Source organism: Rattus norvegicus, chromosome 3 (genome assembly GCF_036323735.1).
Source record: "Rattus norvegicus strain BN/NHsdMcwi chromosome 3, GRCr8, whole genome shotgun sequence".
In the NCBI taxonomy this organism is placed as follows: domain Eukaryota; kingdom Metazoa; phylum Chordata; class Mammalia; order Rodentia; family Muridae; genus Rattus; species Rattus norvegicus.
In genome coordinates this window covers 134,146,455-134,159,169 of record NC_086021.1, presented here as the reverse complement: position 1 = coordinate 134,159,169, position 12,715 = coordinate 134,146,455, and the positions used below count along the sequence as shown (strand labels likewise).

The following is a 12,715-nucleotide window of genomic DNA, read 5'->3' as shown; positions in this document are numbered from 1 at the left end:
CCCTCCCCACCCTCCCAATTTCACATCCTTTTTTTTTTCCCCATTAGGGTCATTTCGAGGATATGTTAGCTAGGAGAGTCAGGTAGGAAGGCTTCCTAAGGAGAAGCTGCTATTCTGTCACTGTTTGCATAGCAGGGGCCACTTTCTTAAATGATGTCACCAGTTTACAAGATTCTTTTCTGATTATTCCTGCCTTTCTCCCCCACAGATAGAATGCGGACTCTATGTATAGACTTCTATCTGTCCATATTTGTAGTCTTGGCTCAACAACATGGTGCCCAGCACAGAGGAGACCCTGTGCAAACATGAGCTGAAGGAGTGACTGACTGTTAGGGTAACATTCCCTCTGCTACTTCTTCCTACAAAAAATAACACACACAGCCTGGATCCTGGCTGAGAGAATGTTGTGACGTGAGCCACCATCTATGAGTACCTCTCCACACAGCCTCTTCTGCGGTGTTCACTGGTGTATTAGCACCTCCCTGTCTTCCCAGTCTGAGCTCTGAGGAATCGCACTAGGCAGCATTTGACTCCTGTGGAGAAGTTTGGTATCAGAGAGGCAGGTGCTGTGCCGCCATGTGCCCCACACATGCGTTCTTTGGAGAAGCCTTGCATAAACGTGGGTGTTTCACATATTTCCTGAGTGGTACAGTTGTCTTCTGGCCACTTCCTCCTCTCCAAAAAGCAGTCTGTGGGCACAGCTTCTCTTTGGTTTTAATTCCATGGTTTAGAGATTCTCATTTCCTAAACGAGAGGGTTATTTCATAGCAACAGGACACATAAGTTTTCCTGTAGCAAGAAAGAGTAGACATTTGTATAGTTGTCATGATGTACAACTATATAAGTGTCTCATCAGACAAGGAAAGAGGGCTCGATAGTGCTGAAGTCATGGGACTCTTGCAAAAGCTCCTGGGGTTTGGCTTGTGGCATTCACAGAAATGCAGTGTTTCCAGACAACCCATGAGTTCATGGAGGTTACATTCTCTGAAGCAGTGTGTTAGACATAAAGCCATGGGTTACACGGAGCAGGAATGAACCCTGAGTGTGTTAGTAATGCTTGTGCCTGGTGTTTGGTTGGAGGAACAAAACCCTCAGACTGACTTAGACCATGGCAGAGGTGAACGAAATGTAGTTAAAAAGCAAGTAAGACAAGTAGGAGATAGTGGAGCCTCAGGGAAGGCCTTCTCTAGTGCTCTCTCTCCTTTTAGATTTTATTTCTTTTCTGTCAGGGTCTCAGTACAATGCTTCAAACTCACTGTGTATCCCAGACTGACCTGGAACTTTCCACTTTCTTGCCTCTACCACCTGAGTGCTGATGATGTGGGTGTGTCCCCACCATACTCTGCTGAGAATGTGGGCATGGGCCTCCACTCTCAAGCCCAGTTTTTTTTTGATGTTGTTGTTTTGTTTTTGTGCACACCCTAAGCCTGCATCTTTTTTTTTTCTTTTTTTCGGAGCTGGGGACCGAACCCAGGGCCTTGCGCTTCCTAGGCAAGCGCTCTACCACTGAGCCAAATCCCCAAGCCCCTAAGCCTGCATCTTAAGTGTTCAGTTTTTTTCTTAGCAGCCTCAGAATTCAAAGAGTGACACATGGCTACTTTCTTCCAGGTTGGGATGCAATAGGCAAGAGAAAGTCTCTTCAGATTTCAGATTTGATAAAGGTCGTGTGTCATTACTTCATCTCAAAAATGGGAAGATGGGTTGTGTGGTTGGTTTAAGTGAATCTGAGCCTCACCCTGAGCCTGTGGACGGGAGTTGAGTTCATCATGATGAAGCATGTGTTGGAGGTGATTGAGAAAATAGTCAAATGCCCCTGCTGCCTACAGGAGAGGATTTGGAGTTTTAAAAGCATATGTGTGTGTGTGTGTGTGTGTGTGTGTGTGTGTGTGTGCGCACGCATATGCATGTGATACGTGTGACGAGTATAATATATAACTATATATGTATAAATAACACACACACGCACGCACGCACGCATGCACGCATGCACACGCACGCACACGCACATTAGCTGAGCCAAGATGTCACACATTAGTTTTCACTTCTGGTTCAGTTGGCCCTTCTGTTGTGCTATGGTATTTGGGCTGAGGCCTTAATGTAGGGACATAGGCATCCAGGGCCTTTCCTTCCCACTTCGTACTGCACAGGAAGTGTTTGCCATAGTCCTGGTCCATCACAAGCAATGATCAGGAGTAGAGTCAGGTTAGAAGAGTAGCAGGAACAAGAACTATCCACTTGCTGGGTGAAGCCATAGACTAGAGTCTTTCTTGCTGTGTCAGAGTTTGTCCTGTCTAGTACATTGTATTTGGGACTCTCCTTGGGGTTATTTCAGGAATTGCTCATGAAATCCCATAAATATGTTGACTTAGCAAAATACTTGTAATTTGAGGCTTCATCTCCATGATAGTCCTCTAAATGTGTGAGAAATGTTTCCAGGGAACCCCCAAGGAAGGTCCCCAAAGGCTTTGGTGTTAATGTGGCAGAGCTTGCTTTTTTTTTGGCTCTGTTATGTTCAGGAATACAGTTATGTGCATGTGAGAATCTCACTGTCACAGCGAATGCTTTCTAGTTTACTGGCATTTGCTTTGGTGACCTGTCTCTGAAGAGCGCTCTACTTTCACTTTATAGCTCTGCTGGAGTAGTCAGGACTGAACACATAAAGGCTCCTGGCCACTGAGCCCCTGTTTGGAAAGCCGAAAGAGGATCTAGTTATCCACTCTGTCCACACTGCTACTCGACAGGAGCGGGAATTGCTCTCACAGCAAGGGGATACGAGGGAGTCATAATTGTACAACAAGCCAACAGCAACCAGGACTGTAACTGAGGCGCTGTGAGGAAAGAGGGAGCTGTACTGTTTGCTTCTGTAAGGAGGTAGCAGAAAGCTGGGGATGGGGAGTGAGGCAAATGAGGGCTGATTACTCTGGAGAGCAAGGGATGGCTGCTTGCGCTGGACTGCAGCAGTGGCAGCAGCAGCGCAGAGGTGAAAGTGAGTGGGAAGGGGTCTCCATGTGCAGAGTCCCCATCTGGCGTTACTGTTCTGAAGTTATGGAAATACTGTCTCTGAACCTTGGCTTTTTCTGTAATGGAATGGAAAAAATAGTAGTCATTTCACAAGAAAGTTCTAAGGATAGAAAAAATTATAAAAGGTCAGGTTGATAGAACACATGGTAAGTACTTGGTAAATGTTAGCTGTCATCATCACCCCATTATTCACTGTTATTCTCTATACCACCAACTTGCTCAAACCTCTCTCTCTCATCATCCCGAAGCTCTTAAAGAACTCTTCTCACGGGTAATTTTGCGTCTGCTTCAATTTCTTCCCCACCCAGTGATCTTTTAAAATCTTGTCAGGTAGCTTCTCAACTTAAAACCATCCAGTGAGTCCTCCTTTCTTCTCTTCTAAACATCTCTACCAAAAACCCCTCAGTATTTCCTCTTCCTTTGCTCTCCTCCCAATGTTGCCTTCCAATTGGAAGGCTCCCGAATGGTGGACCACTTACCTGCCAGCCTTCATACTCATTCTGCCAAGGGAGAAGTAGAGTCATTTACCTGAACTTGGAAGGATGACTGGCTGCACTACTAGGCACGATTTCCCTCTGCCTCAGTGAGCCTTAAGTCCAGTTCCACAGCTCTTGGTTACTGCCGAGATATCAGTACCACAAATGCACTTTAGAACCTTCTCGCCATGCTGATCAGTATTGTGGTTCATAGGCATCGTACCTTATGGTCATAGAACATTTCACTGCTTTCCTCCCGTGGCAGCCTGTACAGTATCACCAAGTACCATGAAAGCTAGTCTCAGGGAGGAAGTTTTCTGGTCAGATCAAATCCAAGTCTTCCAGGTCTTGTGTCCAAGCACATGATGTTCTCAGCAATAGGGCCTTATCTTCAATTTCTGGGATGTAGCCAAGGCAGCAGCAATAGTCTATATATTGTTTTGGCAAACTCTTGGACTCCTCTAATTGATAACTTGAAAGGAGGATTTTTTATGCCTGTTGCTGGGACTTTTGCTAGATAGTCTATAGTTCTTTGGGGAGGCATTATCATTCCAATTGGTATAGCATCATTTAAATGATATACATATGTATACACATGTATGTATTATATGTAATTTAGGTAAATATAAAATAATGATTCGTCGTAGCTTTTTCAAACATCCGTAGTGGTATTTATATACATACACAATGAACGCTACTTATCTGTAAAGAAAAATTAGATCATGAGATTTGCTGGTAAATGGATGGGACTTAAAAATACTATATTGAATGCGGTCACACAGATCCAGAAGGATAAGTGTATATTTTTTCTCATCTGTTTTCTGGCTCCAAATATTTAGAGGAGATTATAACCCAGAGTCACCACAGACAACAGGAAAGTAAAAGCAATCATGGGAGGAATGAGGAGGAGCACAGAGATGGGAAGAGCAGGTCAGAGATTCTATGAAGCAGGAAATAAAAAGCAGGGAGCTTTGATTGGGAAGTGTGAAGGAGGTCAATAAAACACGCCCCCATCCTTAGTATATTGATTCTGTATTTCACGATGTCTTATTACCTCAATCTTTTTTTTTTTTTTCGGAGCTGGGAACCGAACCCAGGGCCTTGCACTTCCTAGGCAAGCGCTCTACCGCTGAGCTAAATCCCCAGCCCCTTATTACCTCAATCTTGCTATGTTATCTTTGTGAACAAGATAAGAGTTAACTCTCATGGGAACATAGATAAATGGGTTTATAAGTGATTAAATAACATGTTCATTATATTTTCAAAGATTCATTCTGAGATGAATAAAATATATTCAATATCTAGTATATATATATATATATTGTGTGTGTGTGTGTGTGTGTGTGTGTGTGTGTGTGCGTGCGTGCATATACACATGTGTGCTATCTACCTTTCTTTACTTAGTTGTTTTTGAGGCAGGGACTCTCAAGGCTGTAACTTGACAAGTAGGCTAGGCTGACTGTTCAGTGATTACGAGTGACACCTTCTCACACCTCCACTTCTGTACATGGGCTCTGTGGGTGGAAGTCAAACTCTTGTGTTGTAAGGCAAACACTTTACTAACTAAGCTGTTCCTCAGCCCCCTGCATCTCATATAACAACAGAATAGAAGGCTTACATCAATCTATAGAAAGGTCCTTGGCTGTCTACCAGGTTCTATTGTTTGAGTAATGTTTTCTTTTCCCATGGTCTTGTCCTTTTTAATGTGTTTGTCTTTAGCTTTATAAGAAATTACACACAAATTGCATGTATTTGAAGTTTTCTGATGACACAAAGAAGGAATCACAAGTTAAATGATAGTTTAAGGGCACATGATTTTTTTTATATTAGTATTAAAAGTAAATGCTTAGGGAAGAAAACTAATATAATGGTAGTTTCTATATAAATGACCTAATGGTCATTTTGGGTGATTAAAACTCAACATGGAAACACAGTGAGATGCAATTTCCAAAATGCTAATGAAATGATAGCGTGAGTTAATAGGAGAGTTCAGAAAACATGACAGCAAAGTCCTATTTTTGAGTCATGCCTGTATTTAGTATTTAGATGTAGGTACTTTGTCTTAACACAGATGTAGAGAAGCTGGGGTGGATTATGAAGGGGGTGGCCAGAAAAGAATTGTTATAAAACAGTCATGGAGAAGCTGTGGGGTTTGGGATTGTGGATCAGAGACAGAAGGTGTAGTACGTTCTGTGAACAGCCTTCAGATACTGGAATACATCACCAGGAAAGGCCTTAGAGTTGGTCTAGGAGACCCGAGGGACATTCCTTGGTTGGCACCGAGCAAGAGATTACAGTGAGACAAATTTACTTTTTTTTGGATTAAAGATTTTTTTCCAGTAATTCCCTTCCAAACTAAGGACAGGCTACCTTGTAATCAGTAGGGTTCCCATCCCAGAAGATCTCCAGACATAGAAATCCCTTGTCAGTTTCCCAAATGGATCATATTTTGGGGAGATAGATCAGACAGATCATTATCTAAATGCAAATCCAGCATGAACTCAGGGATCCTTAAGCAACACAGTGGGCACTCCTGCAATATCCACCAAAGACCACACAAGAGGAGAAAAGTCTCAGAAGCCAACCTGTATGTGACCCATGACTCTGTGGCTGATGTGGCCCTCAGTCCTTTTGCCTAGCATTAGGACAATGTTACCTTAAGAAATGGGGAGGTCTTGGGCTGTGGAGCTTCAGACCTCTAGACAGCTAAGTGTTGTCTACAACTGCACTCAGCTCGGTATGTGTGAGAGTTAGAACAGGCAATGCCTCCACACAAACTAACATGATGCCTTTTCTTTTTCAGGATAATCGTATCCACACGTCCAAGTACAACATTCTCACATTCTTGCCAATTAATTTATTTGAGCAGTTCCAAAGGGTGGCAAATGCCTATTTCCTTTTTCTTCTGATACTACAGGTAATCTTTAAGCTGTATTTCTTCGTTATCCATTTGTTGAAAGTATTTCTATAATTCTAGAACATACATGAATTTATTTTGTTAAATCGCTCATGATTATATAAGACTATTCTTATTATATTTTTAATGGTATTACTACATTTTGTTTTAAAAACAAAGCAGGGCCAAGAATGGGTAAAACAAAAACAGTGCATTTATTGACTTTGACACCTAGGTCTTTTTAATACGAACCTTTATCTGAACCATATAAGAATCTCAATTTTGTTTGAATCACATAGAAGTCTAATAATTGCTACTCATGGCCTTCTTCCTTTCCTCATCATTCTCCTACGTTAACAGGGTGGGGCTTCACTCCTAAGACTATGAAGTTGTGGGACTGACTTTGTCAAATTTCCCTTCAATCTAAGAACAATGATACGTTGTGTGCACTTATAAAAGAAATATCTGATATATTATTTCACTGTAGTGTGACTGTTTTTTTAAATCATTTTGAGGGGTTTATTAGTAGTCAATACCCTTTCCCTATTTAACTAAAACTGGGCTTAAATGAAATTTCAACTTTGATCAGTGTTTTGGGAAGAAAAGGGCATATATCAAGAAAGATTCAAACCCACCTCAATAGTTCCTATCAGACAATGATTTATTCCATTTCTGTTTTATATGATGTGATTAGACAAGTTGGTAGATCCAGGTTAGGTTGTGTGCTGTGTGTAAGAGCTAAGAATACGACTCTACGGGGCTGGGGATTTAGCTCAGTGGTAGAGCGCTTACCTAGGAAGTGCAAGGCCCTGGGTTCAGTCCCCAGCTCCAAAAAAAAGAACCCCCCCAAAAAAGAATACGACTCTACCATGTGAGATCTAGATGGAGTGCTGTGTAAGATCTTCAGTTCAATACTGTATGTGTTAATATTTTCATTGCAAGTGCCAGAGATCCCTACTAGCTTCAGCAGAAGATGAGTTCTGTGGTGTGACTGAATTCTCAGACAGTAACCACTGCAGTAGGATTTGGCTTTTCTTTCTCTGTTTTCTTCCACATTCGTGTAGGGTCCTACCTATCTGGCAGTCCAGTCAGCTTCCCAAGTTTTCCAACTCCTATGGGGTGGGGGAGAGAGAGAGAGAGAGAGAGAGAGAGAGAGAGAGAGAGAGAGAGAGAGAGAGAGAGAGAGAGAGAATGTATATTACTTTTCTGTTGCTATCACCTCTGATTGCATTTATCTCCTAGATCAATCACTGCTGCTTAAGAGTCTCATGCAGTTATTATCTTTTGTTCTTTTATTGGATATTTTAGATTTGCATTTTAAATGTTATTTCCATTCCCTGTTTCCCCTCCAGAAACCTGCTATTCCCCCCTGCCCCTGCTTCTATGAGGGTGCTCCCTCACCCACCCACCTACTTCCTCCTATCTCCCCACTCTGACATTCTCCTACACAGAGGCATCAAGTCTTGACAGGACAAAGGGCTTCTCCCATTGATGCCCGACAAGATCATCATCTGCTACATATGCGGATGGAGAAATAAGTCCATCCTTGTGCTCTCTTGGGATGGTGGTTTAGTCCCTGGGAGCTCTGTGGGGGAGGGTCTGGTTGGTTGATATTGTTGTTCTTCTTATGGGGTTGCAAACCCCTTTAGCTCCTTCAGTCCTTTCTCTAACTCCTCCACTGGGGACCCCATTCTTAGTTCAATGGTTGGCTGCGAGTATTCGCCTCTGTATATGTCACGCTCTGACAGAGCCTCTCAGGAGACAGCTGTAACAGGCTCCTGTCAGCATGCACTTCTTGGCATCCTCAATATTGTCTGGGTTTGGTGTCTGTATATGGGATGGATCCCCCAGTGAGGCAGTCTCTGGGTGGCCTTTCCTTCAGTCTCTGCTCACACTTTGTCCTCCTGTGTGTATTTTTGTTCCCCCTTCTATGAAGGACTGAAGCATCTGCACTTTTGTCTTCCTTCTTCTTGAGCTTCATGTGGTCTGTGGATTGTATCTTGGGTATTCTGATATCTGTCTAGAAAAATTGTTCATTTCATCCAGATTTTCCAGTTTTGTTGAGTATAGGCTTTTGTAGTAGGATCTGATGACTTTTTTAATTTCCTCAGTCTCTGTTGTCTCCTGTGCAGTTATTGTCTTGAGCAGGTGTCAAGACACTGGCCAGAATGAAGTCAGTTTAATAAAAATAAAAGAACTGAGATTAGAGGGTTTGAAATCTCTCTGAGAAAAAAATGATATAGTTAAGAATAATTGGATATTTCTTGTGCAAAAAACCAAACCAGATCAAATCAGATGAGACCAACCAATCAAAAGAACCTAATGAATGAAAAATTGCTATTATTCATAAAAGGAAATACAGCTCTTGGTCTCTCCTTCCAGTATCATAAAATTGCTTTTGGATTCTTGATGAGGCCTTTCACAGCATTCTTACTTACAGTCTCAGGCTTTTGTTTTTTATATTTGGAAGGGACAGTTGAGGTGGCTGTGTTTAATATCATTTATTGACAAATGTCTGGGAGCTGTGAAGGGGAGATGGTATGTAAAGTAATGGATTAGCGATCGGGGAGCAATAGTGGGGTCTTCTGCTGCTCACCAGGTGCTTCTGTTGTGTCTCCAGGAACCCTTTGCTTTGTTTTCTTATTGTGTCTCTTTAAGTTATTTTTATTTGAATTAACATGTACTACTATACATATCTATGAGGTATAGTGTGAGAATTCAGATTATATAACACAGTATGTAATGGTCAAGTCAGGGTAATTAACTTTTTTTTTTTCTTTTTCCTTTTTTGGAGCTGAGGACCGAACCCAGGGCCTTGCACTTGCTAGGCAAGCGCTCTACCACTGAGCTAAATCCCCAACCCCTTGTAATTAACTTTCTATATCCTTGGGCATTGCTCAGTCCTCTGTGTTGGGAAGCCTCGACCTTGGATCTTCTGGTTGCTTATTTGACCTGCAGTCACCACGTGTGTTGCAGGATGCTGGGGCTTATGTCATTAATTAACACTCAGGGTTTTATTATTTTTTTGAGGTTTAAGAAATTGTGCAGAATTTATTATATAAAACTGATTTAGTTTTGAATTATTTGTAGGGCTTGATCTCCACCCCATGACTGTGTCTACTGGACCATTTCTTGCCTGACAGCCCCGAAACAGATTCCAAGTGAATCCAATCTGATTAAGAAACAAAACAAACCACATCTGTCTGATAGGGTCGCATGCTTGTCTGTCTTAGGTAGTAGCACTCGAGGTGGAGACACACGGGACTAGTGTGGGAGTCAGGGACCTAGGTACATATTTTAGCTGTGTGTGTGCTTGCTGGGATTTTTAATACCTTAGATGCCTCAGCTGTGAAACTGGGGTAGGAAACGTAAGGACGTGGTATCAGCGCTGCAGGTTGCTCTGACTCAGTCACAGTGCATTCTGTGCCCTGTAGGGAAAGCATTGTGAATGTGGAGACATAGCCAGGAATTTGTACAGTCATTCTGGCACAGAAACTAACTCAGATTTTCAGAGCATCCAATTTAAGATGCAAATACCTGGCTACCCCTTTCTAAGGCAGGCGATCAAAGGCTCTCTAGCAAGTGTTTTGACGGGGGCTAACTTCCTTCTGGTAACTTCCTGAAGACTAAGATGAGAAGCTGAGGGACCAGCGACAATGTAACAACCAGCTGGAAGATGTGTGTCCAAGAAAGAGCTCAAAAAGCCCGCTTTTAAGTTTTAATCTTATTTTAACCAGTCTGGAAGCTGGCATAAAGCTATTTCTCAAAATGTTTTGCAATGGAATGCACACAGTTGAATCCTCTTAGCTAGTTTACTTTTGTACAAATAGCTGAACGCAATCTCATTGATTTCTTCAAGTCTTAGGCAATTAATTGACAAAGTTTGGAATGCGTTTCCAATTTAAAAAATCTTAAATGGCTGAAAATGTTGCTTTTTCAGCTCATTCCAGAAATCTCTTCCCTGACATGGTTCACCACCATCGTGCCCCTGGTCCTGGTGATCTCGATGACAGCTGTCAAGGATGCCACCGACGACTTTGTGAGTATTCATGCCTGAGAAGGCCGGGTGTTCCCGTTTTAACCAAATGTCTACCTTTATGGAAACAGAGACCCAGCCAGTGGGGCTAAAGAGTGGTCAAGTGTGAGGCAGCGAGGAAGGCTTGTAATTAACTTATGTGATGCTCCTTCACAGTTGTATGTATAATTTTTTAAATAAATCCATAATTTGATATGAGCCATCTAAAATTGGCCACACACAAGTGTATAATGCTTGACGTGGTATGTGTCTGTCCCCTAATAAAGTGATTAATGAATTTCAAGGTACACATTGATACTATGACATCTGAGGTTGGAAAAGAGAAAGTCTGACACAAGTATGATGTGTGTACATGCGTGTTTGTGTATCTGGTTCTGAATGGCTTCCAGTTTCAGAGCCTAAAGCAAAGTTCCTAATATTTGGATTGTCCCTAGAGATATAAGACGCTTACTTTGCTGGAGCAAACAATATGAAGTCTGATCACTTGGTCATAAAGCATCAGGCCAAGTATAATTCAGTATTTCATTCTGATTTCTGTTTTAAGTGGGTGGTGTTGCATAATATCACTGTTAACAACTCAGATTTCTGAAGAATAAAATATAGGTTGTTAAAAGCAATTACTCAGCTTTTAAGAAAACCACAGAGCAGACTGAGCTGCAAGTAGAGTGCGCCTGTGAGGAATAGAACCTCCAGTTCCTGGTGAAAGTTCTCAAAACCAGTGTAGGTCTTCTCTGGTCTAGGAGGCAAATGTCAGGCTGTGTTCTTAGAAGCAACTAGAGATGTAACAAGGGTTAGAGTTATGGGTCTAGCATGCAGCATATGCATGCATATAAGTGCACACAGAGGATTCGGTGATGTGTGTGTGCCAGGGTGAGATGTAGGAGGGTGAGCGCTGGTTAGCTGTGCATGGAACTCTGCTCACAGTAAGTGCAAGCTATGCTCATATTTGGACAGCAACATTGTCCAAACAGATGAACTCAACATATGCCGGTGTTGCTGTTAGGATTGACAAAGAGTGACTTAAGACGGTCTTTCTTAAACTTTATTTTTTCAGTTCCGTCACAAGAGTGATAATCAAGTGAATAACCGGCAGTCTGAGGTGCTCATTAATAGCAAGTAAGAAATCTGTTCCTTGGCCTGCCTTCCTTCCTTCCTTCCTTCCTCCTTCCCTCCCTCCCTCCTTCCTTCCTTCTCTTAAAGATTTATTTATTTATTTATTTATTTATTTATTTATTTATTTATTTATTTATTATAAATACAGCGTTCTGCCTGCATATATGCCTCTAGGCCAGAAGAGGGCATCAGATCTCATTATAGACTGTTGTGAGCCACCATGTGGCTACTGGGAATTGAACTCAGGACCTCTGTAAGAGCATCTAGTGCTCTTAACCTCTGAGCTATCTCTCCAGCCTACTTTGGGTTTTTTAAACGATTGGTAGCTTTGTATTTTAATCGAATATCTCTGTCCTTTAACGCATTGGAAGTTGAAGTATAGTTTGATCATTGTTTCATGGGTCTTTTTCACACTTAGCAAATTCTTTGGGAGTTTCTTTTGTGGAACACAGACGTGTCTTTGACATTGTAGTACCAAATAAGTAGCAACGATAGGCCTTTATATGCCTCCCATAGTTGAATTTAGAACACATTATCCACAGTAGCATGAATTTCTCTCGTATTATATTCATGCATCGATAAATACCATTCATGGAAGCAGTACTGACGTCAGCAGTGATTCAGACATGAGCATGTTTGTTGTTCCCAAACAAAAGGGAAACACTAGAGAATTGGGAAAGAAACCTTCAAGATCCCGACCAATGTTTCCTTTTATCTTACTTTTTTTTGGCATGGAAGACTCTTCATATCTTTTAAACTTTTAATGAATTTTCTGAACTATCATATGCAGTAATAGTTTTCTGTATTTTTCAGACATGTTCCATTTGCACGATTCTCCGTTTTTCCTGCCCCCTTCCCACTGTACTCTCTCACCTCCAGCATCCTCCTGTTCCAAGTGTTCTACTGCCTTCCCCAACATCCTCTTTTAAAGCTTCTCTGTTTTCCCAGCCTCATAGGCTCCTTCTTCATTTTTGGGCTCTACCCGAATCTATTCCCATCTGGACACACATGGCTAACGGTAAGAGGCTAGGGTCCACATATGAGGGAGGACATACAGATTTGTCTTAGCCACTGAGACTGGGTAAAGAGAAAGACCGAGGTGGCTCAGTGGTTAAGAGCATTTGTTCTTGCAAATGAGTCCCTAGAACTCACAAGTGGCAACTCACAACTGCC

At 41.9% G+C, this 12,715-nt stretch overlaps 1 protein-coding gene across 11 annotated transcripts in view; it reads left to right on the top strand.

Annotated features, from left to right (window-relative positions):
* The window catches only part of Atp8b4 (ATPase phospholipid transporting 8B4 (putative)), a 204,028-nt gene that overhangs the window by 53,225 nt on the left and 138,088 nt on the right, over positions 1 to 12,715 (top strand). For 6 of the 11 annotated variants that reach the window (XM_039106842.2, XM_039106844.2, XM_039106847.2 and 3 more), the window contains 3 exons: positions 6,301 to 6,414; positions 10,334 to 10,432; positions 11,484 to 11,545. In XM_039106842.2, coding sequence (XP_038962770.1) covers positions 6,301 to 6,414; positions 10,334 to 10,432; positions 11,484 to 11,545 — 275 coding nt within the window. Of the gene's footprint in view, positions 1 to 6,300; positions 6,415 to 10,333; positions 10,433 to 11,483; positions 11,546 to 12,715 lie in introns of those variants that run through there. The other 5 variants (XM_063285310.1, XM_039106846.2, XM_063285309.1 and 2 more) reach the window with 3 other exon arrangements.